Source organism: Chlorocebus sabaeus, chromosome 6, assembly GCF_047675955.1.
Source record: "Chlorocebus sabaeus isolate Y175 chromosome 6, mChlSab1.0.hap1, whole genome shotgun sequence".
Lineage (NCBI taxonomy): Eukaryota > Metazoa > Chordata > Mammalia > Primates > Cercopithecidae > Chlorocebus > Chlorocebus sabaeus.
This window is the reverse complement of record NC_132909.1, coordinates 8,114,140-8,133,427: the sequence shown is the minus strand read 5'-3', so window position 1 is coordinate 8,133,427 and position 19,288 is coordinate 8,114,140. Positions and strand designations below refer to the sequence as shown.

General features: G+C 58.1%; 2 protein-coding genes across 6 annotated transcripts; one reads left to right on the top strand and one right to left on the bottom strand.

The window, feature by feature from the left end:
* Positions 1 to 146: 146 nt before the first annotated feature.
* Positions 147 to 8,843, bottom strand: AKT1S1 (AKT1 substrate 1). 4 transcript variants are annotated; one of them, XM_007997606.3, is made up of 5 exons: positions 7,899 to 8,843; positions 3,930 to 4,315; positions 2,845 to 2,922; positions 2,584 to 2,753; positions 147 to 1,112 (listed from the first exon to the last, which is right to left on the bottom strand). In XM_007997606.3, the coding sequence occupies exons 1-5, from the start codon at positions 7,949 to 7,951 to the stop codon at positions 969 to 971; spliced, it is 831 nt and encodes a 276-aa protein (XP_007995797.1). In that variant the 5' UTR covers positions 7,952 to 8,843; the 3' UTR covers positions 147 to 968. The 4 variants fall into 4 exon arrangements, with proteins under 4 accessions (XP_007995797.1, XP_007995798.1, XP_007995799.1 ...); XM_007997607.3 differs by having other exon boundaries at positions 8,340 to 8,789; XM_007997608.3 differs by having other exon boundaries at positions 8,552 to 8,789.
* A 78-nt stretch (positions 8,844 to 8,921) lies between these two features.
* Positions 8,922 to 19,222, top strand: TBC1D17 (TBC1 domain family member 17). 2 transcript variants are annotated; one of them, XR_005238361.2, is made up of 17 exons: positions 8,922 to 9,059; positions 9,456 to 9,554; positions 9,811 to 9,885; positions 11,224 to 11,347; positions 12,203 to 12,410; positions 12,975 to 13,086; positions 13,176 to 13,334; positions 13,698 to 13,826; positions 13,907 to 14,010; positions 14,587 to 14,681; positions 15,187 to 15,303; positions 15,393 to 15,493; positions 15,592 to 15,691; positions 17,945 to 18,042; positions 18,189 to 18,305; positions 18,637 to 18,797; positions 18,895 to 19,222. XR_005238361.2 is itself a non-coding variant. In XM_007997611.3 (17 exons), exons 1-17 carry the CDS (start codon positions 9,039 to 9,041, stop codon positions 19,093 to 19,095), a joined length of 1,947 nt encoding a protein of 648 aa, XP_007995802.1. In that variant the 5' UTR covers positions 8,922 to 9,038; the 3' UTR covers positions 19,096 to 19,222. The 2 variants fall into 2 exon arrangements, 1 of the variants encoding a protein (XP_007995802.1); XM_007997611.3 differs by having other exon boundaries at positions 18,711 to 18,797.
* The last annotated feature ends 66 nt before the right edge of the window (positions 19,223 to 19,288 follow it).

Here is a 19,288-nt window from a genome sequence, read left to right as displayed (position 1 = left end):
TGAACCTGGGCGAGAGTGGGACCCTGTCTCAAAAATAAATAAATAAAATGGACACAGTCATTCCAACCCCCAGCTGTTCACTGATAATCAGACGTTGCCATTCGGTTTCAGAAAATGTTGAATGAACACTCACAACACACCTCACATTTATCTGTCAGAGGTAAAACTCTTTAATCTCAGAGCGCCCTTCCCAACTGCCAATCCCCCAACCCCTCACTCTCTCCCCTACACCAGGGCCGGAGAGTGAGGGCCCCTGCCCCCCACCTTGGGTGGACGAGGGCCCTTTAAGGCACCTGTGGAGGTGGGGGGCGAGGGACGGGAGCTGGTACCATCCTGGATGCAGGGACGGGCTTCGATTGGCAGGCTGTTGTGGGGATGGATGGAACCAATGAAAGGGGGTGCCAGAGGCAACGACCCCAGCCCCCGTAGTGTAAAGAATGTAAATTGAAGGCCCCAGGCCAATTCTGGGAACAGGAGGGCTTGGCCACGCCCCCACAGGAAGCAGGAGCCAATCAGGAGGGAGAACTCAGGAAAAGCGGACGATGACTATGCGGAGACTGGTCAAGCCCTTTAAATAATTCGAGCCAATCAAAAATAAGAGCTGCCCAGCGACTAGGGGATGGAACCAATGACGTGCGAGCAAATCCCTTGTCGCTAGGCGAAAAACAACGGAATTGACCCATTTAGAGCTTAGAACTGAGCGAGCCAATCCCTTAATAAAATAAATCTGTCGCTAGGCGGAGAGAAGCGACAGATCCAATCGGGAAACGGGACAGATCCCGCTCCTCGGCGCGGGAGGTCATGGGCTGGAAGGGCGACGTGGATTGGCAGAGGCGGCTCAATCCTGGGAACGGGAGACGCAAGGAGGCGGGCCCCGGATCGGCCTCAGATTGGCGGGCCCCGCGAGTGGGGCGGGGGCGTAGTGTGGGACGGGGCGGATGCGGCCCGGGACGCTCCCTCCCTGGGCCTCAGTATTTCCGCTTCAGCTTCTGGAAGTCGCTGGTGTTAAGCCGCGGCCGTGGCAGGTCCCCGAAGACCTGGGTGTCCTCGGCTTCTCTCAGCACCAGCGCGCGCATGCTTGCCGCGATACGGTCCAGGTCGGGCGAAGAGGGCTGCGGGGGGGACGACAACGGGGCAAGGTCAGCGCCGGCAGGGCACGCCCCCTGCACCCACACGCAGCCCAGGGGTGCACCCTGGCTCCAAGCCCACTCCTAGCACGTCCCCGCCCTGCCAGTTGTGCCCTGCGATGCCCACTGCCAGCAATGCCCTTCCCGTCTTGCTCCGCGTAGGAACCGTTCTACCCAGTTCAGACACCTCCTCCACGAAGCCTTCCTGCCCCTCTCCCTCCCCTTCTTGGCCTGGGAGATTGCTTCCTACACATGGAAGTGCTGTTGTCTGCTATCCATTAAGGCTGCGTGCACCCTCTCAAGTTTGAGGATCTGGGCTGGGGTTCAGTCATGTTCCAATCAGACCTCTACTGCTGACTAGCTGTGAGCAAGAGGTTTTGCTTCCCTAAGCCTCAGTATCCCCTTCTGAAAAATGGGAGCGGATAACAGGGTCTCTGTGAGGACTGAGATAATCAGCTGTTACTGCTTTATCATGTGGCCGTTGCGCTACAGAAAAGATCCCTCCCTGTGTCAGCCCCCACCAAGGAGCGGTCCTGTCATTCTGCCTGCAGCTCTGGCACCTAGTACTGCCTCTACTACAGCCCCCGTCACCCTGAGCTGGGCCTGTCCCCTCGCAGGATGGGACCCGGAGACCCAGATCAGGAACTGGATCTGAGCCCAGTGGGAGACCAGCTCCTGGGCACAGCACTCTGGAGGCCAGAGCGTTCAATGAACTGTGTTGCCATGAGTCGCCAGCACAGAGATCAGCAGCAGGAGGACCCTGGCTGCACCAGGCCCTGTTTCTGGTCTTCAGCGCTCACTGCCTCATTGAGGGAAGATGCACAGAAGAGGTCACCACTGTGACTGCTGGTTTGCACATGAGGACACTGAGGCCTGAGGGGGAACTGTGGGGACCCAGGCCTCCTCCCTCAAAGCCCACAGCTCCTTCCTGAAACGCAGCTGGGTTCCAGCCCCAGCTCTGCCTCTCAGGGAAGTCACATGTCCCCTCAGTGCCTCAGTTTCCCCTCTGCTTCAGGAAGGCTCAGTGAAGGCCAGCCCAGCCCAGGAGCTTCAAACAGGGGTCACTACAAGGGATGAACAGGGGACCAGGGGGTGGGACAAATTCTGCAAAGGGCCAGGAATGTGCGGGGTGGGGATGGGAGGTGACCTAAACCCTCCAAGCCTCAGTTTCCCCACTAGAGGGCATGCCAAAATACCTGTGCCTTGCCCAGAGCAGGTGTTCTATAGAGGTGCTCCTGGAAAGGAGAGGCCTTCTCTATAAGGTACTAGGACACGTGGTAAGGCTGCAATTGTTAAAACTGCAAGGCTCAGGTCCAAGAACTCGCCTCTTGAGGTTGAGGGGAGGATTCAGTTAGCTTATGAGTGGAAAGTGGCATCCACGCCGGAGGGCTTCCTGGAGGAGGCGGCTCAGAGCCCTTCCAGCTGCCCTCCCTACCTCCCCACATTTGCCCCTCACCGGCCCATTCTCCTCATCTGATGACCGCGCCTCTGTCCTCTTCTCCTTGAAGCCCCAGACGGGCACAGACACAGGCAGGGACTTGGCGTACTGCTGTGTGGGTAGGGCTGAGGCCGGGGGCACTGAGCAGGTTGGGGGGCCAGCAGGGGTCTCCTCGCTCAGGCTGCCATCTGAAAGAGAGGGTGGATTTCAGCTTCTGTCACTGCCTTTGTGCCAGCCGCCTGCCCCCAGGTAGGGAGGGGAACAGCCTGGGACACTCACCGTCTGTACTCTCGGGGTCCGACTCACAGAAGGGAGGAAGGTCCTGGAGAGTGGCGTCCTCATCCATCACGAAGAGCCCTGTGGACGGCGTGAGTTAGAGGCCCGGGCCAGTTAGAGGCCCTAGCCATGCTCCGTGTGCCCTCCTCCTCAGCCACGGCCACCGCCACAGCCACCACCTCCACCTCCCTGAGGCTTCTGAGACCCTCTCCCTTCACCTCAAAAACCGCTTCCTCTAGCAGCCTGCCTGGTCATCGGCAGAAACACACTGTTTCTATGGATCTGTCACCTTCTCAGCTGCACACAACGCGCTGCTAACGTGAAACCTCTATGATCTGTTTGGGACAATGTGACTCAAAATGCAGCCTGAGAGAAATATGGGATGACTATGACCTCTGTTTCACAAATGGAGACCTGGAGGCCCAGAGAGGTTAAGTCACTTGCCCGAGGTCCCATGGCTACTAAGGGATACCACCAGGATTTGAACTCAGGATGCCTGCCCTTCACCCTATGCAGGTTTTCTCTAGCAAGGTGAGCAGGCTGGCCATTTGTAATAACAAACGAAGACCTCCTAGTTACTGATCAAACTCCTACTAACTCCTCAAAGCCCTAGTTACAGCCCAGCCTCCGGGAAATGCCCAACCCCCAAATTCCCCCCCAAAACAGTTGCTTGCTGCCTCCCTGGCTTCCTCAGATGTTGGCTGCATCCTGGACAACTCTTTAATTCCTATCGTGGCCTCCCAGGCCTTGTGGAAACAACTCTGGTTCTACCCATGTCCTGCTCCAGAGCCTCCCGACCCCACACTGGGACTCCAATTCCTTGGCTAGACCGGGAGGCCCTTGAGAAAAAAGCCCGAGCCTGCTGTGTGTCCCTGTGCTCACCACTCCCAGCACAGAGCTGGCTCAGAGCAGGGAAGGGACTGGCTTTAGATCACACAGCAAGCCCCAGGCAAGCCTGTCTGGCTCTGGGGTCCTGAGACTGCACTTGCGTGGACGTACTCAGGACTAAGCAGGTCACCCCCACAAAGCCTCCTGCAGGCACCTCATCAAGCACTGGGCCGCATCAGCTCCTGCCCCTGCCCTCTCACCTCCATTATCACTGACGCCCAGCTGCTCCCCAGAGGTCTCTGTCTCTGTAGGCTCATCCTCTTCCTCCTCGTTGTCCTCCCTGGCCAGGGTAGGCCGGGGTGGGCTGGGCGTGGGGCTGGGTGGCTGTGGTGCTGGTGGGGGCGCAGGAGGCCGAGCAGCAGCAGCAGCCCTGTGGGCCAGCGCGATGTCGTGGAGGCAGCGGCGCGCTGCCTCCGCCAGGGCTCCTCGGCCATGGGCAGCGTAGGCACAGGGGCCTGGGCGGGGTGGTGGCGGCGGGGCTGCGGTCAGCAGCACCAGCTCCGTGCCAGTCCGGGCCCGGAAGCGCTCAGCGGCCCCCACCACGGCCTCCCACAGCTCCTCGGGGCGCCCCGACGCCATCCGCGCCCTGCGGGCCAGAGCACGACAGAGGGGCTGAGGCTTGGCTGCTTACACCATTGCCACCCACTCAGGGTGTCTGCCCGTCCTGTGGATGGCACTCACCCCCCTCCACCCACCTTGTCCCTGCGGTGCTGCGTGTCCTCCCCAAATCCTACTCCCCAGGATTCTCACCATCCAGCCCTTGCAGGCCCAGACCCTGGCGACGTCCTCTGCCCCAGCCCATTCCTCCTTCCCCTTTGGCCCTGCCCTGGCCTCTGTGTGAGCCACCAGCCACGTGAGCAGGGAGTACTGGAAAGTCAGGGAGTCCCAGCAGAGATGCCTCTCACAGTAAAACCTGCACCAGGGTCTGAAGACTGAGTACAAAAAAGCAGAATGAGCCGGGCACGATGGCTCAGGTCTGCAACCCCAACACTTTGGGAGGCCGAGGCAGGCAGATCACTGAGCCCAGGAGTTCGAGGCCAGCCTGGGCAACATGTTGAGACCCTGTCTCTATTTCAAAAAAAAAAAAAACAAAGAAGAAGAATTTCATCTGCTTTTTTTACTCTTTTAACATGGTGTCTAGAAAATTTAGAACTCCAAATGGGCCTCGCGTTGCATCTGATGGGTGATGCCACCCTGCTCCATCGCCCAGCCGTCCCATCCAGAGTGTCCTGCACAAGGCCCAGGGGCTTCCTTCTGCACCCAGAGCTGATGCTACCCCTCGCCATAGTCCTCAGGACAGGGTCTCAGCCTTCAGCCTGGCCCTGGAGGCTCTGCGTGTTCTGGCCAACGCCAGCTCCTGGGCTATCCTGCCTCCATGGCCTTCCAGAGCCTCTCAGGCCCAAGGCCTTCAGAAAACGTGGTCCCTGACCTGGATGCTCTGTTCCCCACCAACCTTTCACTCATCCTAGGGCGGAAGAAACTTTCCCTCACCCCTAGATCTAGCCAGTCCCCTCCCTGGGGTGTCCCACGACATCTGAGTGGCCACCTTCCCGGCACACTTCCTTCCAGAGGGAACCGGCTGGTTCCATGACTGAGGCCTCAGTGAGAGTCAGAGCTGAACAAAGGTAAGAAATGGTGCTGGTGCTGCTCTCTGTGCTGGGAAATCCACGTGGCTTTTTCCTACAAGACTGTTCGGGCAGGTCCTCTGTCGTCCCTCATCCCCCAGGGTGCATCAGATGCCTTCCGGAGCCCATCTGATGCTGTGGGCTTCCTCCATGAGCACTCATGTCACCAGAGCTTGTGACAGCTGTACCCTGGCTGCCTCCTGCATCAGACTGTGAATTCTCCCGAGGTCGGGGATTTGTATTCACAGGACAGGTTGGCCCTAAGCAGACAATGCAGGGTGCATCTCCTTACTGGGTGAGAAGAGCGAGGGTAGGGAGGCCGGGTCCTTGTCCTGACTCTGTCTCAAACCTGCTGTGTGACCTTGGACAGCTCACTGGCCCTCTCTGTGCCTCATTTTCTTTTTCTTTTTTTTTTTTTTGAGACGGAGTCTTGCTCAGTCTCCCAGGCTGGAGTGTGGTGGCGCGATTTCGGCTCACTGCAAGCTCCGCCTCCCGGGTTCTCGCCATTCTCCTGCCTCAGCCTCCCAAGTAGCTGGGACTACAGGCGCCCGCCACTACGCCCGGCTAGTTTTTCGTATTTTTAGTAGAGACGGGGTTTCACCGTGTTAGCGAGGATGGTCTCGATCTGCTGACCTCGTGATCCGCCCGTCTCGGCCTCCCAAAGTGCTGGGATTACAGGCGTGAGCCACCGCGCCCGGCTGTGCCTCATTTTCTTCCCCATTAACCAGAGTGGTTGAGCCAGAGCTGCTGGGCTGTGGAAGAGGCTCCTTGGGGAGGCAATGAGCACACTGCCACTGCAGGGATTCAGGCACAGCTGTGGTCCAGCCCACCAGGGTGAAGGGAGCAGGGAGTCTGGAGTTTGAATGACATTTGCAGGCCCTTTATGACTCACGATCATAGATGTCGGTGTTTGCTGAGCACCTATTCAGTGCTGGGACTCCACACCTGGCATCTCACCTCCTATCTGACTCACTCAGGGAGTTCAAAGCCCCGAGGGAAGTAAGAGGTTTATCCACCACTTCCCAGAAGCCACGCAACGACCCAAGATGGGATCAACCTTCTCATCCCACCCTTTCACCTACGCTATGAGGCAGGAGTTTTAGTTACAGTTCACTCCATTTTACAGTTGCAAACTCAGGCCCAGGGACAGTCAGCATCTTGAAGGGTCCGGTCCCACAGCTGGAAGAGGCAGGGCTGGGACCTGGACTCTGACAGTCTAGATCCAGGGCCTGCTCTAAATCCTGACCGCCATCCTGCCTGCCTTTAGGAGGGTAGATATTATAATCTAGATGGAAAAGTGAGGCTCAGAGAGCTTAGGACACTGGCAAGAAAGCACACAGCTACACAGGGCACAAGTGGGGCTGAAACCGCTGGCTGCCCAGCTTCCGAAACCCAATGAACTGGGGGGTACCCAGTGTCTCAAACACACCCCTCATGTCCTTCCTAGCTGATGGAGGAAGAAACTGAGGCTCGAAGCAAGAAGTGGCCAGTCCAAAGTCAACTGCCTGGCTGTGCTAGGCCTGGGGCTCTCACTTCCATGGGCCCCCAGCCCCTAATGACATTCGGAGAAGAGGGGGAGCGGGGGTCCCGGAGGAGGACGTCAGGATGAAACTCCCTGCCTGTACTCAATCTTGGAGGAGCCACGGGATTGAAGAGAGTGAAATAGGGTGAGTGGGTTGTGAGGGTTCCCCCAACTCAGGAGACATGAGCAAAAACGACGGGCGACTTCCACAGGCCTCTCTGCCAAGGTCCAGGGGCACCTGTAATGTTAGCCAACAGGAGAGTAGCCAAGACCTGGCGGTCCTCCTTACCCTTGAGCTTCTAGAGGAGGTCCTGTTTCCTCCAAGGAGCTGAGAGATGGAGGAAGAACCCGCCCCGATGGAGAAGTTTCGTTTAAGATCAAGGAGAGATGAGACGAAAGTGAGACGTGTTCCCCACAGGAGGGGGAGCACGATGTGGCTGTCCTCTTTGGATGAGGGGAGGAGGGTAAGAGCTAAGGAGAAGAAGGGTGGAACCACCCCTCCTGTCGAAATTTTAGGGCCCCGCACCCAAAGATGTGAGGAACCCGAGCATGAACGCGGTAGCCACGGGTGGGGTGAGTGCCTGGGGCCAGGCTCAGCTGCCCCGAGACCTCCCAACCTCGCCGGTGGTCCAGGGAGGACCCACTGGTCTAGGAAGAAAACAGGAAATCCCGCCCAGGCGGAGGCCAGGACCGGAAGTCCCGCCTTTGGAAGGGTGAGGGGCGCCCCGAGGCCCCCCAAGCCATTCCCCGACCCCGTGGACGTGGTCCACGGCCCAAGTAGAGATCCCAGGCGCTCTGGACACAGCAAGGTGAGGCTGTCTAGGATTTGCCTCAGGTCTGACAGGACGATTCCCACAAGCGACCCCCTTCCAGCGCTCAGCAAAGGGTCGCTGGCGGACCTCTGCCCTCTGATCTGTGCAGGCCATACCCCTCCCGTGAGCCGCTCGCCCTCCCAGCGCCCCGCTGCCTCAGGACGGCCAAATCCTCCCCACACCGCGGTTCACAACGCCGCCTCCACTCACGTGCCCGTAGCCAGCATGGCCGGCCCGGCGCCGTCGCCGCCCTCAAAAGACATGGCGGCGCCTTGCGTCACGTCCGCGTAGTTGCCCCGCCTCCTCTGTGCACACTCCGCCTCCCTTATCGGGGCCGCCCGAGATCAAGATGGCGGCCACAGGGGCTTCATCCGAACCAGTGGGCAATGGCGACGGCAGCGTGCCCACAAGAAAAATGGCGAAAAAACCGCTTCAGCTTTCTCGCCTAGGGCATTTCCATTTGCCCCCAACAATAATGGCCGTCCTCATAAGCTCGCTCATGACCACAGCAAACGAAGGCAAGCGACCTGACGTCCCTGACCCACGATAAACTTCTTCGACAAAAGTGGAGGAAATCGGTACTCGTTAACAACATGGCAGCCAACCGGTCTAATCAGCCCATAGTGTACATTGGCTCTCCCTCCCTCCAACCTGCTCCCATTCAGCACCAAAGCTGGCAAAGATCCAACACGGCAGCATTTCTTGCTTCGGTTTGCCAGGCTTCAAAATGGCGGCTCAGCCCGCTTTCTCGCGACGGTGACTCAGAAATTCGTTGGGGGCCGCTTCGTTTCTGGGGGCACTGACGGCTTCATCCCGTTATCCCGAGTCCCTCAGTGCCTCTTGTGGTGTACAGCTCCTCTCACCTCCTCTTCTCTTATCCGTTCGGCTCTTCCAGCTGTCGCGCCCCGCAGAGAGATGGGACACCCCCGTATTAACATGGCTTTAGCCGACCAGCTTAGGCCATGCCCTCGAGCAAAATGGTACCTCCTTGGCTTCAATTCCAGTATACAACATGGAGAAGGAAGTGGGCGTTTCGAGGCGTGCTTGCCCCAGGTGGTGCAGCTCTCAGACCCTCCCACTTGTTTACTTCGTGGCGAGAGGGAGAACACTGCGCCTGCGCACTCTCCGTAGCCGGCTCCACCTTCAGCGTCTGCGCCACGTGACTCCGATCCACCCTCGAAGTTCCAGTGGAATATCCCCCTTCTGAAAAATGGTTTCACCCACTCTTTCTCTGGAACTGGTCGGGGCGCTACCACTGTCCGGTCCGGAGGGGAACTGTTTTCTCCGGAAGTGACCACACGCTAACTCGGAAAAGGAGGAGGCGGGGCAGTGGGGCCTTCGGCGGCGACTATGGAAGGAGCCGGCTACAGGGTAAGCACTGAGGACGCATTCTCTCGCTTCAGTGTATGCGAAACGCCCCGTCTGGTGATCAGCTCTTCCCTCAGGCCTTGCGAGTGCACTTGAGAAACTCCAATCTCTTATAAACGCGCCGTCACCCTCCCGTCTACCGCCCCAGGGAAGAACCTCTCATGGCCCCGCCCCCCGGCTCAGGCGACTCATTGGGCCCTGCCCTCTGTGGAACGCACGCCAGCATCCGAACGTGGGCTGGACCATTCTCCCCGCCTTGGTCCCTGGGCAGTGGCCCTCCCGGCCCCGCCCCCTGGGGATGGCTCCTCCCTGGGCCCCTCCCTATTGGCTCCCCGGGCCGGTGCCCTCGCTGGTCGCCTTCTCTTGGGCCCCAGCCCTCGCTGATTCCCCCCAACTCAGGTGGTGTTTGAGAAGGGCGGAGTGTACCTGCACACCAGCGCTAAGAAGTATCAGGACCGAGACTCCCTCATCGCTGGTGTTATCCGTGTCGTGGAAAAGGTGCGTTGGGAGGGAGCAGGGCTCGAACCCGCTCCGAGCGGGATGCAGGCGCTCTGGGATGCAAGCGGCAACTGTAGGAGTTTGGTCTGGCGGTCAGCAGTGGGACCTGAAGAAGGCTGGGGGTGGGAACTGGAATGAGGGGCGGGACTTTGAAAGGCCGAGGGTAGAAACTGGGAAAGTTTGGAAATTTGCAACGGAAAGTTTTGGGAATGTGGTTTGGGGAGCGCCTCTAACCCCGCCTCCCTCCTTCTCCTAGGACAATGACGTCCTCCTGCACTGGGCTCCTGTAGAGGAGGCTGGAGATTCCACCCAAATCCTCTTCTCCAAGAAGGTAGGCTCCACCCGCTTGGCCCTTCTCCACTCGCTTTTCTTCTAGGTCCGTGCTGTTGTAAGTCATTTGAGGGACTTGTGTACAATCCCAGAGCTACCCATGGGGCATGTGTGACCCTGTCTGGGCTTGGGTACTCTGCCCCTTGGTTTGCTCCTCTCTGTGAAATGGGCAGAGGATGCCTATTCAAGGAAAAAGAGCAGGGACCATGAGACACACGGTCGTGGGAACGGCTGACCCCTCTCTCCCTTTGCTTCGTGGGAGATCCCTGCCAGGGTGCAAGATGTGGATTCGATTTGCTTGAAGGGAGGTGGCATTTCCTCTGGTGCCATAGGACAGGGCCTGACAGCCTACTCACCCACTTCGTCACTGCTCCTGCCTTTCCCTTCGTTATATCTCCTGAGACTTCCCGTGGCTGGACCCCATCCTGGGCAACTCTGAGACCCAGAGATAAGTCAGATCCAGACCCACCTAAGCCTTCACCCTTACTCACTTTTTGAGAAACTGATAGATTTCTCACTTTTTGAGAAACACAGCCAAGGCACAAGGAAGTTGTATCACGTCATTTCCGCTTTTCAGGTTGCCCTGCATCTGGTTGGTAGAACTTGTCATGTATCCTGGATTCCAGCTGCAAAGAAACCTGGGAAATGTAGTGTTTTTGTTTGTTTGTTTTTAAGACAGTCTCACTGTCTCAAAGAGTGCAAAGTGGTATCTTATTGTGGTTTTGTTTTGTATTTACCTAGTGAGTACCGACATTGTCTGTTAAGCACTCCACAGTCTGACTGCAGAGCCACCTGCTGTGTAGCATGGACCTTCCCACACACTGGGAGACATGGGGCCAAGTCCTGGCTCTCTCTCTGGTTGCGTTGGGTGACCCTGAGCAAGTGCTGTACCTTCTTTTTCTTTTTCTTTTTTTTAAATTTTTTTTTAATGAGATGGAGTTCCTCTCTTGTTGCCCAGGCTGGAGTGCAACGGTGCCATCTCAGCTCACTGCAACCTCCGCCTCTCAGATTCTAGCGATTTTCCTTCCTCAGCCTCCTGAGTAGCTGGGATTACAGGCATGCGTCACCACACCCAGCTAATTTTTTTGTATTTTTTTTTAGTAGAAATGAGGTTTCACCATGTCAGCCAGGCTGGTATTGAACTCCCACCTCAGGCGATCCGCCCGCCTCAACCTCCCAAAGTGCTGGGATTACAGGCATGAGCCACCGCACCCAGCCTGCTGTAGCTTCTTTGTGCCTCAGTTTCCCTGTTTATTCGATGGGACTATCTTCCAGGGTAGCCTCAAGGCTCAGATCTGCATCCCTAGCCCCTTACTGTCTGCTCATTTCCTCCCCTAAGGACTCCAGTGGGGGTGACTCCTGCGCTTCTGAGGAGGAGCCAACCTTTGACCCCGGCTATGAACCTGACTGGGCTGTCATCAGCACTGTGCGGCCACAGCCCCGCCACTCAGAGCCCACGAGAGGTAGGCTGAGGTGCGGCCCTTGGGAAGCACGTGTGGGCCAGGTAGGCCACATCTTGCCCTCAGTGGTCATGGCTCCAAAGGCTTTGCTGCTCACAATCAAGAAGGCCACCAGTCACCACCTTCTAATCCCAGGAGCATGGAAGTGAATGGGAGTACAGGACTGTCCCAGCCCAGGTCAGCATGGCCAGTGTCTCTGAGGTCACAGCCTTGCTCATCCTGCTGGGCTCCTGGATTGGCTGCGGGTGCCCCCACACCAGGCCTGCCCCTGAGGTTCGAGGCTGGTGGGGTGATAGATGCAGCCAGTCAGGGTGCACCATCCTGGGGTCACACAGGGTGCAGGGGACATCCAGAGAAGGCACCTGACCCTCTGGGGAATGGAGACCCCTTCCTGGAAGAGGTGATGCTAGAATTTGGCACTGAGGGACTCTTGGGAGTTATCTCTTCTGGCAGAGAGAGCAGCCCGTGCAAGCCAGAGGCAGGCGGCCCTGGTGTGTTTAGGGAGCCTCTGGCCTTTCATTGTAGCTCAAGTGTGGGATTTTGAGTGAAGAAGGGTTGGAGGTAAGACAGGCAGGGGCGAAGGACAGACCTGAGGGGCCTCAAGTGCCAGGTTGAGGAATAGGGCCCTTACCCTGCAGGTTGAGGGGTACCTAGGAAGGTTCTGGAAAGGCACATGTCCACTGGGCTGCCCTCCCATCTTACTCATTTGTGCTTCCAAGTAATGTGAGGCCAGGCGCGGGGGAATGGCTTGTGGCGGGGCGTCAGGAGATGCCTGTGCCAAAGGAACATCCTGGGTTGAGGTTGATGAGGCCGGCTCTGGCCTCTCACACCTCCCCCAACACAGCGCCCTCTCCCCAGGTGCAGAGCCCAGCTGCCCCCAGGGCTCCTGGGCCTTCTCAGTGAGTCTGGGGGAGCTCAAGTCCATCCGCCGCTCCAAGCCGGGCCTCAGCTGGGCCTACCTGGTTCTGGTGACCCAGGCTGGAGGCTCCCTGCCCGCACTGCACTTCCACCGCGGGGGCACCCGCGCCCTGCTCCGCGTCCTCAGCCGCTACCTGCTGTTGGCCAGGTGAGCTCTCTCCCAGTGCTGGGCCTTAAACCGGGCCCAGTTCCTCCATGGCTGCAGCGTGATCCCTCAGGGCTGTGAAAGAAACACAACTCACACTGATTTAAAGGAAGGCAGAGAGAGTTGACCAGCACATATAACCAAAAAATGAAAAAGGAGTATTGATTTCAGGCAGGACCCAGGTCCCAAAATGTTGGAAACAGTTATCCTTTTTCCCCCTGAGTTCGTCATTCTTTGAGCCCCCAGTATCCCTGGCTTAACAACCCCGCTGGATGGAAAGCACCTCTTCCCCCCATTCCAACAAGATCCCAGAGCTGCCTCTCATTGGCTCGTCCCTGAGTCAGTTACAGTGGACCAGAAGGTGAAAGGCCCTCATTGGCCAGCCCCAAGTCACACGCCCACCCCTGGGCTCCAGCTCTGGTCCTCCTGTAACAGCATCCTCCGAAATGAGGGATTCCCCAGGGGTGGTTGGGACACTGCAGCTGGAACGGATGTCGGCCGAGCAGACAGCCTGGGACACTGGGCCCCTACCTGTGCATCACCTGTGCATCGCCTCCCACCTCCCAGCTCCCCGCAGGACTCCCGCCTCTACCTTGTCTTCCCCCACGACTCCTCTGCCCTCTCCAACTCCTTCCACCACCTGCAGCTCTTTGACCAGGACAGCTCCAATGTGGTATCTGTGAGTGTCCCGGGCACCAGGCCTGGCGGGTGTGGGCAGGGAGCGACGAGAAGGGGCGGGCTGTGAACTCCCTTTGGCCTCGTCCCCAGCGTTTCCTCCAGGATCCCTACTCCACCACCTTCAGCAGCTTCTCCCGAGTGACCAACTTCTTCCGGGGTGCCCTGCAGCCACAGCCCGAGGGAGCCGCCTCCGACCTTCCCCCGCCACCTGACGATGAGCCTGAGCCTGGGTTCGAGGTCATTTCCTGTGTGAGTAGTGAGTGGACCCTCCCTGTTATTTCTGGCCATGTCTCCTTGGGTGCATGATTTCATTTCCCTGGGCCTCAATTTCCTCCTTGGTAAAATGGGGACGGTAATGGGACCCTATCAGGGGGTGCATGAGGAAAGCGCTCACGGCTCTGCCAGGCACTGTGAGCACCCGCTCGCTCCTATTAGGGGACCCCTCCTAACTGTGGGGTGACTTGGCTGCTGAGCCCCAGAAGAGGCTCCTGCCCGCCCCTGAATGTTAGTTATTCGTCAAGCTAAGAAGCGCCCTGAGCTTATGGACTGAGGCCGGGTTGGGTCCCCCCACTGCCCTGCCGAGCCCCGGGCTCACTTGCCCTTCACCTGCAGGTGGAGCTGGGGCCTCGGCCAACCGTCGAGCGGGGCCCTCCAGTTACAGAGGAGGAGTGGGCACGCCACGTGGGCCCTGAGGGCCGCCTGCAGCAGGTACCCGAGCTGAAGAATCGGATCTTCTCAGGGGTAAGTGCCAGGGCAGGTAGGAGGATGGGGCAGGGCCAGAACAAGGCCCCACTGAGCTGCCTGCCCTCCTGCACCCCCAGGGTCTGAGCCCCGGCTTGCGGCGTGAGGCATGGAAGTTCCTCCTGGGGTACCTCAGCTGGGAAGGCACAGCTGAGGAGCACAAGGCCCACGTTCGCAAGAAAACGTGAGTCCTCAGGAGGCCCTGCCAGGTGTGACACCTGGTGCCTCTTAGGGCACCAGTGGGCAAGTTCTGTGGACGCTGGTTGTGAGCCTGCTGTATCTGGGCACCATCCTGCGCCTGTGGAATACGTCAGTGATCAAGCCAGACCCATCCTCGCCCCTGTATAGTCTGTCTCCTGTCTCCATTGCAGTTTTCATTCCTGTGCCATATTGTTTTAATGATCACAGTTTTGCAGCATGTTTTATAATCTAGGCGGGCCCATCTCTCCTCATTCCTGGTGTAGGTTATGTACCTGCCAGGCACTGAGAATGCAGCAGTGCTGGACAGTTCCCTGTCCCTGGTGTTCTGTCCAGTGGGGGGTGACAAATTTTCACCAAAAACCCACAAGGCTATGTAGTGAGAGATACCAGAAAATTGAAGCATAAGGGATGGTGGCAAAAATGACAAGGTGACTTGCTTGGGTCTGTGTGGTCAGGGAGGGGCTCTGCAGGGCTGACTTGGGAGGTGGCGCCAGGCTGGGAGGTCTCTGGGTGCTGCAGAGAGTGGTGGCCTCACATCTTGTTTCCCTCTGCCGCTCAGGGATGAGTATTTCCGCATGAAGCTGCAGTGGAAATCTGTGAGCCCTGAGCAGGAGCGGAGAAACTCACTCCTGCACGGATACCGCAGCCTCATCGGTCAGTGTCAGGGGTGGCGCTCAGGGTGGATGGGAGCAGGGAACCACAGGAGGGCCTCAGGCACGGGTGCGAGGGGCAGATAGAGGGAGCCCCCTGCCTCCCCAAGACCAAGAAGAGGGCATCTAGGGGGAAAGCAGCATGGGGCATTGGGGAATGGCCTCGTGGGAGCAAGGCCAGGGACAGGACGGGAAAGAAGGGGAGCCTGGCTGCCTTGGGGCCCAGTCTCAGTTCTGTCGGTCCTCGAGATCTTGGCAAGTGATTTTGCCTCCCTGTGCCTCAGTTTCCCCTGCTGTGGGAGGATACAGCGAGCTGGTGAGCAGGAGGCCCGCACCTCGCAGCAGGAGCATCAGCGATGGTTTCTAGAACCAGCTCCGCTTCTGCCCGAGAGCGAACCCCGAGGCTGGGGGCTGCTGGCAGGAGAAGCAGTGGGGGCTGGCACTGGTGGCCTGCAGGGATGGGCCCCCCTACCCTTCTCACCTTTGCTTCCTGCGCCCGCTCCCCACAGAGAGAGACGTGAGCCGCACTGACAGGACCAACAAGTTCTACGAGGGTCCCGAGAACCCGGGACTGGGCCTGCTGAACGATATCCTTCTCACCTACTGCATGTACCACTTTGACCTCGGTGGGTGCCAGGCCTGGGGCCAGGCGGGGCCTGGGCTGTCCAGGGGAGCGCTGTGGGCTTGGCTGCAGCCTGACTCTGTGTCCCCCCAGGCTACGTCCAGGGCATGAGTGACCTTCTCTCCCCGATCCTCTACGTCATTCAGAATGAGGTGGATGCTTTCTGGTGTTTCTGTGGCTTCATGGAACTCGTGGTGAGGCTCGGGTCAGGGGTGGGACACAGGCCTGTCGAGCAATCAAGGGTCCTGGCACCTCACGGGGCCTGCTCTTCCCCCCTCCTTCCGTCCCACAGCAAGGGAACTTTGAAGAGAGCCAGGAGACTATGAAGCGGCAACTCGGGCGACTGCTTCTGCTCCTGAGGGTGCTGGACCCCCAGCTCTGCGACTTCCTGGGTATGTCTCTCGGGCAGGTGGGCAGGAGACAGTGGGGCCGTAGACCTTACCAGATTCTCTGGTAGCAGCCACAGGTGGCGTCCTGGACATTGGGTCCTGATCCAAACAAGAGAAACATCCCCACGCAACCTAGAACGTAGAGGCAGAATTGCGGTTTGAAGCAAAACGTCACCAAATGCGACACACAGGGACACTGACTCACCCCATCCTCGTGCTCACCTAGATCCTGTTTGGGCTTTGCCTTAGGCTTAACTTGCAGGGTATTTTTCAGAAATAAGGACCTAGGCATTCCTGCCACTTTTTATCTCCACCTGGCTGTGGCTCACCTTCAACCAGGAATCAGAAACTGGTTCTCTGGGCCACGGGGCTGGGGGTGCTGCATCCCAGCTTTAACATTTTTATTCTTCGGCCAGGCACAGTGGCTCACGCCTGTAATCCCAGCACTTTGGGAGGCAGAGGCGGGTGGACTACTTGAGGTCAGGAGTTCGATACCAGACTGACCAACATGGAGAAACCTGTCTCTACTAAAAATACAAAATTAGCCGGGCCTGGTGGCACACGCCTCTGATTCCAGCTACTCAGGAGGCTGAGGCGGGAGAATCGCTTGAACCTGAGAGGTGGAGGTTGCAGTGAGCCAAGATCACACCATTGCACTTCAGCCTAGGCAACAAGAGCAAAACCCCAACTCAAAAATAAATAAATAAATAAATAAATGAATAAATAAATAAATAATATATATATTATTATTATAGTATATATTATTTGTTACTTAGTCAATGTAAAAACTGTAGGAAATTAAGATGAAGAAAAAAAAATAAGACTGGGTGTGGTTGTTCATGCTTGTAATCCCAGTGCTTTGGGAGGCCGAGGTGGGCGATCACCTGAGGTCAGGAGTTCGAGACCAGCCTGGCCAACATGGTGAAACCCTGTTTCTACTAAAAATACAAAAATTAGCCGGGCGTGGTGGTGGGCACCTGTAATCCCAGCTACTCGGGAGGCTGAGGCAGGAGAGTCACTTGAGCCGAGGTCCCACCACTGCACTGCAGCCTGGACGACAAAGCGAGACTCTGTCTCAAAAAAAAAAAAGAAAAAAGCAAGTTAAAATTGCTGTTTGATATCATTATTTTTCTTGAGTGCAGATGGTGATGATAATAAGTTAAACTTATTCATGGACGTTTCCTCAACGCTTTGGGACCCCTGGGGGAGGGAGCTGAGATACTCTGTCCTCACCTTACTGATGAGGAAACTAAGCCATAGAAAAGCGTCAGCTCCTAGGGCACAAGGACAGAGGATGCCTCTGTGTCATTGAAAGTCTTCGGAAACATCACTTTTCTTGACTGCACGGCATTGTGTCCTGCAAGATGTGGTAGAATTGATTTAACTTGACCTGCCGGAGATTCGAGTCCTTTGCAGTTTTTCATCACAGTGCATAGTCTGGGTCCTATCTTTAGGTTCACTTCCAAGAAGTGGAATTTTGTTCAGGACAGTGCTTGTTTTCACAGCTCTGGAAAGTTTGTCCTCCATTGTTACTTTCCTAAAAAGTTAGAATGCTCAGGCTCTCAGTCTCATTTGAGTCAACTTGGGGGAAAAAAAGGTTTGACACCAGCTTAATTTTTTTTTTTTTCTTTTTGAGATGGAGTCTCGCTCTGTTGCCCAAGCTGGAGTGCAGTGGCGTGATCTTGGCTCACGGCAACCTCTGCTGCCCGAGTTCAAGCAATTCCCCTGCCTCAGCCTCCCAAGGAGCTAGAATTACAGGGGTGTGGCACCATGCCCAGCTAATTTTTGTATTTTTAGTAGTGACAGGGTTTCACCATGTTGGCCTGGCTGGTCTCGAACTCCTGACCTCAGGTAATCCACCCGCCTTGCCCTCCCAAAGTGCTGGGGTTACAGGAGTGCACCATCGCACCTGGCCCTCAGCTTAAATTTTTGCTAACATCATATCTAGGACTGCCAGTTTCCTTAGGCCTCACCAGCAGCGGGCACTGAGGTCTGTTTCCTCGGGCATGCTGGGCGTCCTGCTTCCCTTCCATGTCCATGGCAGATGTGGAAGTATAATAGCACACTTCCTCTGGAGAGTGGGTGGAAGAAGGGGCAGGGCCCGCTTCAGAGCTGCTTCTGTCTCACCTCCGAGGTTCCCAAGCCAGGCATAAGTCACTTGTCTAGACTTGGGGAAGGTGTTCCACTCAGGATGACATCTCAAACTCTCAGTCCCAGCGCTGGGCAAGGCTGAGTGGGCTCCATGTCATCCCCCAGATTCCCAGGACTCTGGCTCTCTCTGCTTCTGTTTCCGGTGGCTGCTCATCTGGTTCAAGAGGGAATTCCCCTTCCCGGATGTCCTTCGACTGTGGGAGGTGGGCCAGCCAGTTTGGGCTAGAACTGAAGGGGTGGGCTCGCCTGCCCCGGGAGAGACTGGGAGGTTGGGTGGAGAGGGGCAGGCCCTGGTGAGACCTCAGGCCCAGGCTGGGTCATCACCCCTCCCTCCCTTCCGCACCCCCAGGTGCTGTGGACAGGGCTCCCTGGCCCCAATCTGCACCTGTTGGTGGCCTGCGCCATCCTGGACATGGAGCGGGACACCCTCATGCTGTCCGGCTTCGGCTCCAATGAGATCCTCAAGGTGAGGCTCTGGCTCCCTCCCGGCCCGTCCCCGCCCTGTCCACCCTGAGCTGGGCGCCGCCCAGGGCCGCAGTACCTCCGGGGAGCAGGTGTTCAATGTGGGATTATTGAAAGCCTGGTTAGCTGGGAGCGCAGTGGGGGTGGGGCCGCGTAGCTTTCCCTCCTGCCCCATCCCGGGCCTGCTCCCAGCAAGGTCCTCAGGGCAGGTGGGTGGGGACCTGCCCTCCCCTAGTACGGGCTCAGAACGCTCCCAGAGGCCTGAGAAGCATGACTCGCCCAGCACGCCTCTGAGCCCTAGAGGGCCAGCCCGGTGTGTCTTCATTGTTTCCCAGCACGAGCCACAGAGCGGGCGCTGGGGCGGAGGTGGCTGAGTGCTGACTGGCGCCTGACCCACCCCCTCCCGCAGCACATCAACGAGCTGACTATGAAGCTGAGCGTGGAGGACGTGCTGACGCGCGCCGAGGCCCTGCACCGCCAGCTAACCGCCTGCCCCGTGAGTCCCCCGCCCGTCCTGCAGCGCCCCCGCCCGAACCCCGCCCCCATCTCACCTTCACCTTCCGCTTGTGGCTTCCCTCACCTCGCGCCTCCAGGAGCTGCCCCACAACGTGCAGGAGATCCTGGGGCTGGCGCCGCCCACAGAGCCCCACAGCCCCTCGCCCACCGCCTCCCCGCTGCCGCTGTCGCCCACCCGGGCCCCGCCCACCCCGCCGCCCCCCACGGACACAGCGCAGCAGCCGGACAGCAGCCTGGAGATCCTGCCCGAGGAGGAGGACGACGGCGCAGACTCCTAACCCCGCCCGGCAGCCTTGTTCTGCACAGGCACTTTAGACCGAGCCAGGGACACCTGCGAGGGGCCGGGTGCACTCCGCCGCCCTACTGATAAGCTGGCTTCATTAAACTGACACTTCTCATGTGCAATTGGCTTCTTCTTGGTGGGAGGAAGGCTGCCAAGTGGGCTCTGACCTGGGTGGGGAGGGGATGGTG

What these genes read in the sequence shown, in the direction of transcription:
- AKT1S1 (XM_007997606.3), bottom strand. Translation starts at nt 7,951, where the DNA reads ATGTCTTTTGAGGGCGGCGACGGCGCCGGGCCGGCCATGCTGGCTACG. An exon ending in GGACCCCGAGAGTACAGACG is followed by an intron (nt 2,754 to 2,844) that starts GTGAGTGTCCCA and finishes CCTCTCTTTCAG; the next exon opens with ATGGCAGCCTGAGCGAGGAG. An exon ending in CAGATGAGGAGAATGGGCCG is followed by an intron (nt 1,113 to 2,583) that starts GTGAGGGGCAAA and finishes TCCCCCCCGCAG; the next exon opens with CCCTCTTCGCCCGACCTGGA.
- TBC1D17 (XM_007997611.3), top strand. Translation starts at nt 9,039, where the DNA reads ATGGAAGGAGCCGGCTACAGG. An exon ending in AGAATCGGATCTTCTCAGGG is followed by an intron (nt 13,827 to 13,906) that starts GTAAGTGCCAGG and finishes CTGCACCCCCAG; the next exon opens with GGTCTGAGCCCCGGCTTGCG. An exon ending in GCCAGCTAACCGCCTGCCCC is followed by an intron (nt 18,798 to 18,894) that starts GTGAGTCCCCCG and finishes TCGCGCCTCCAG; the next exon opens with GAGCTGCCCCACAACGTGCA.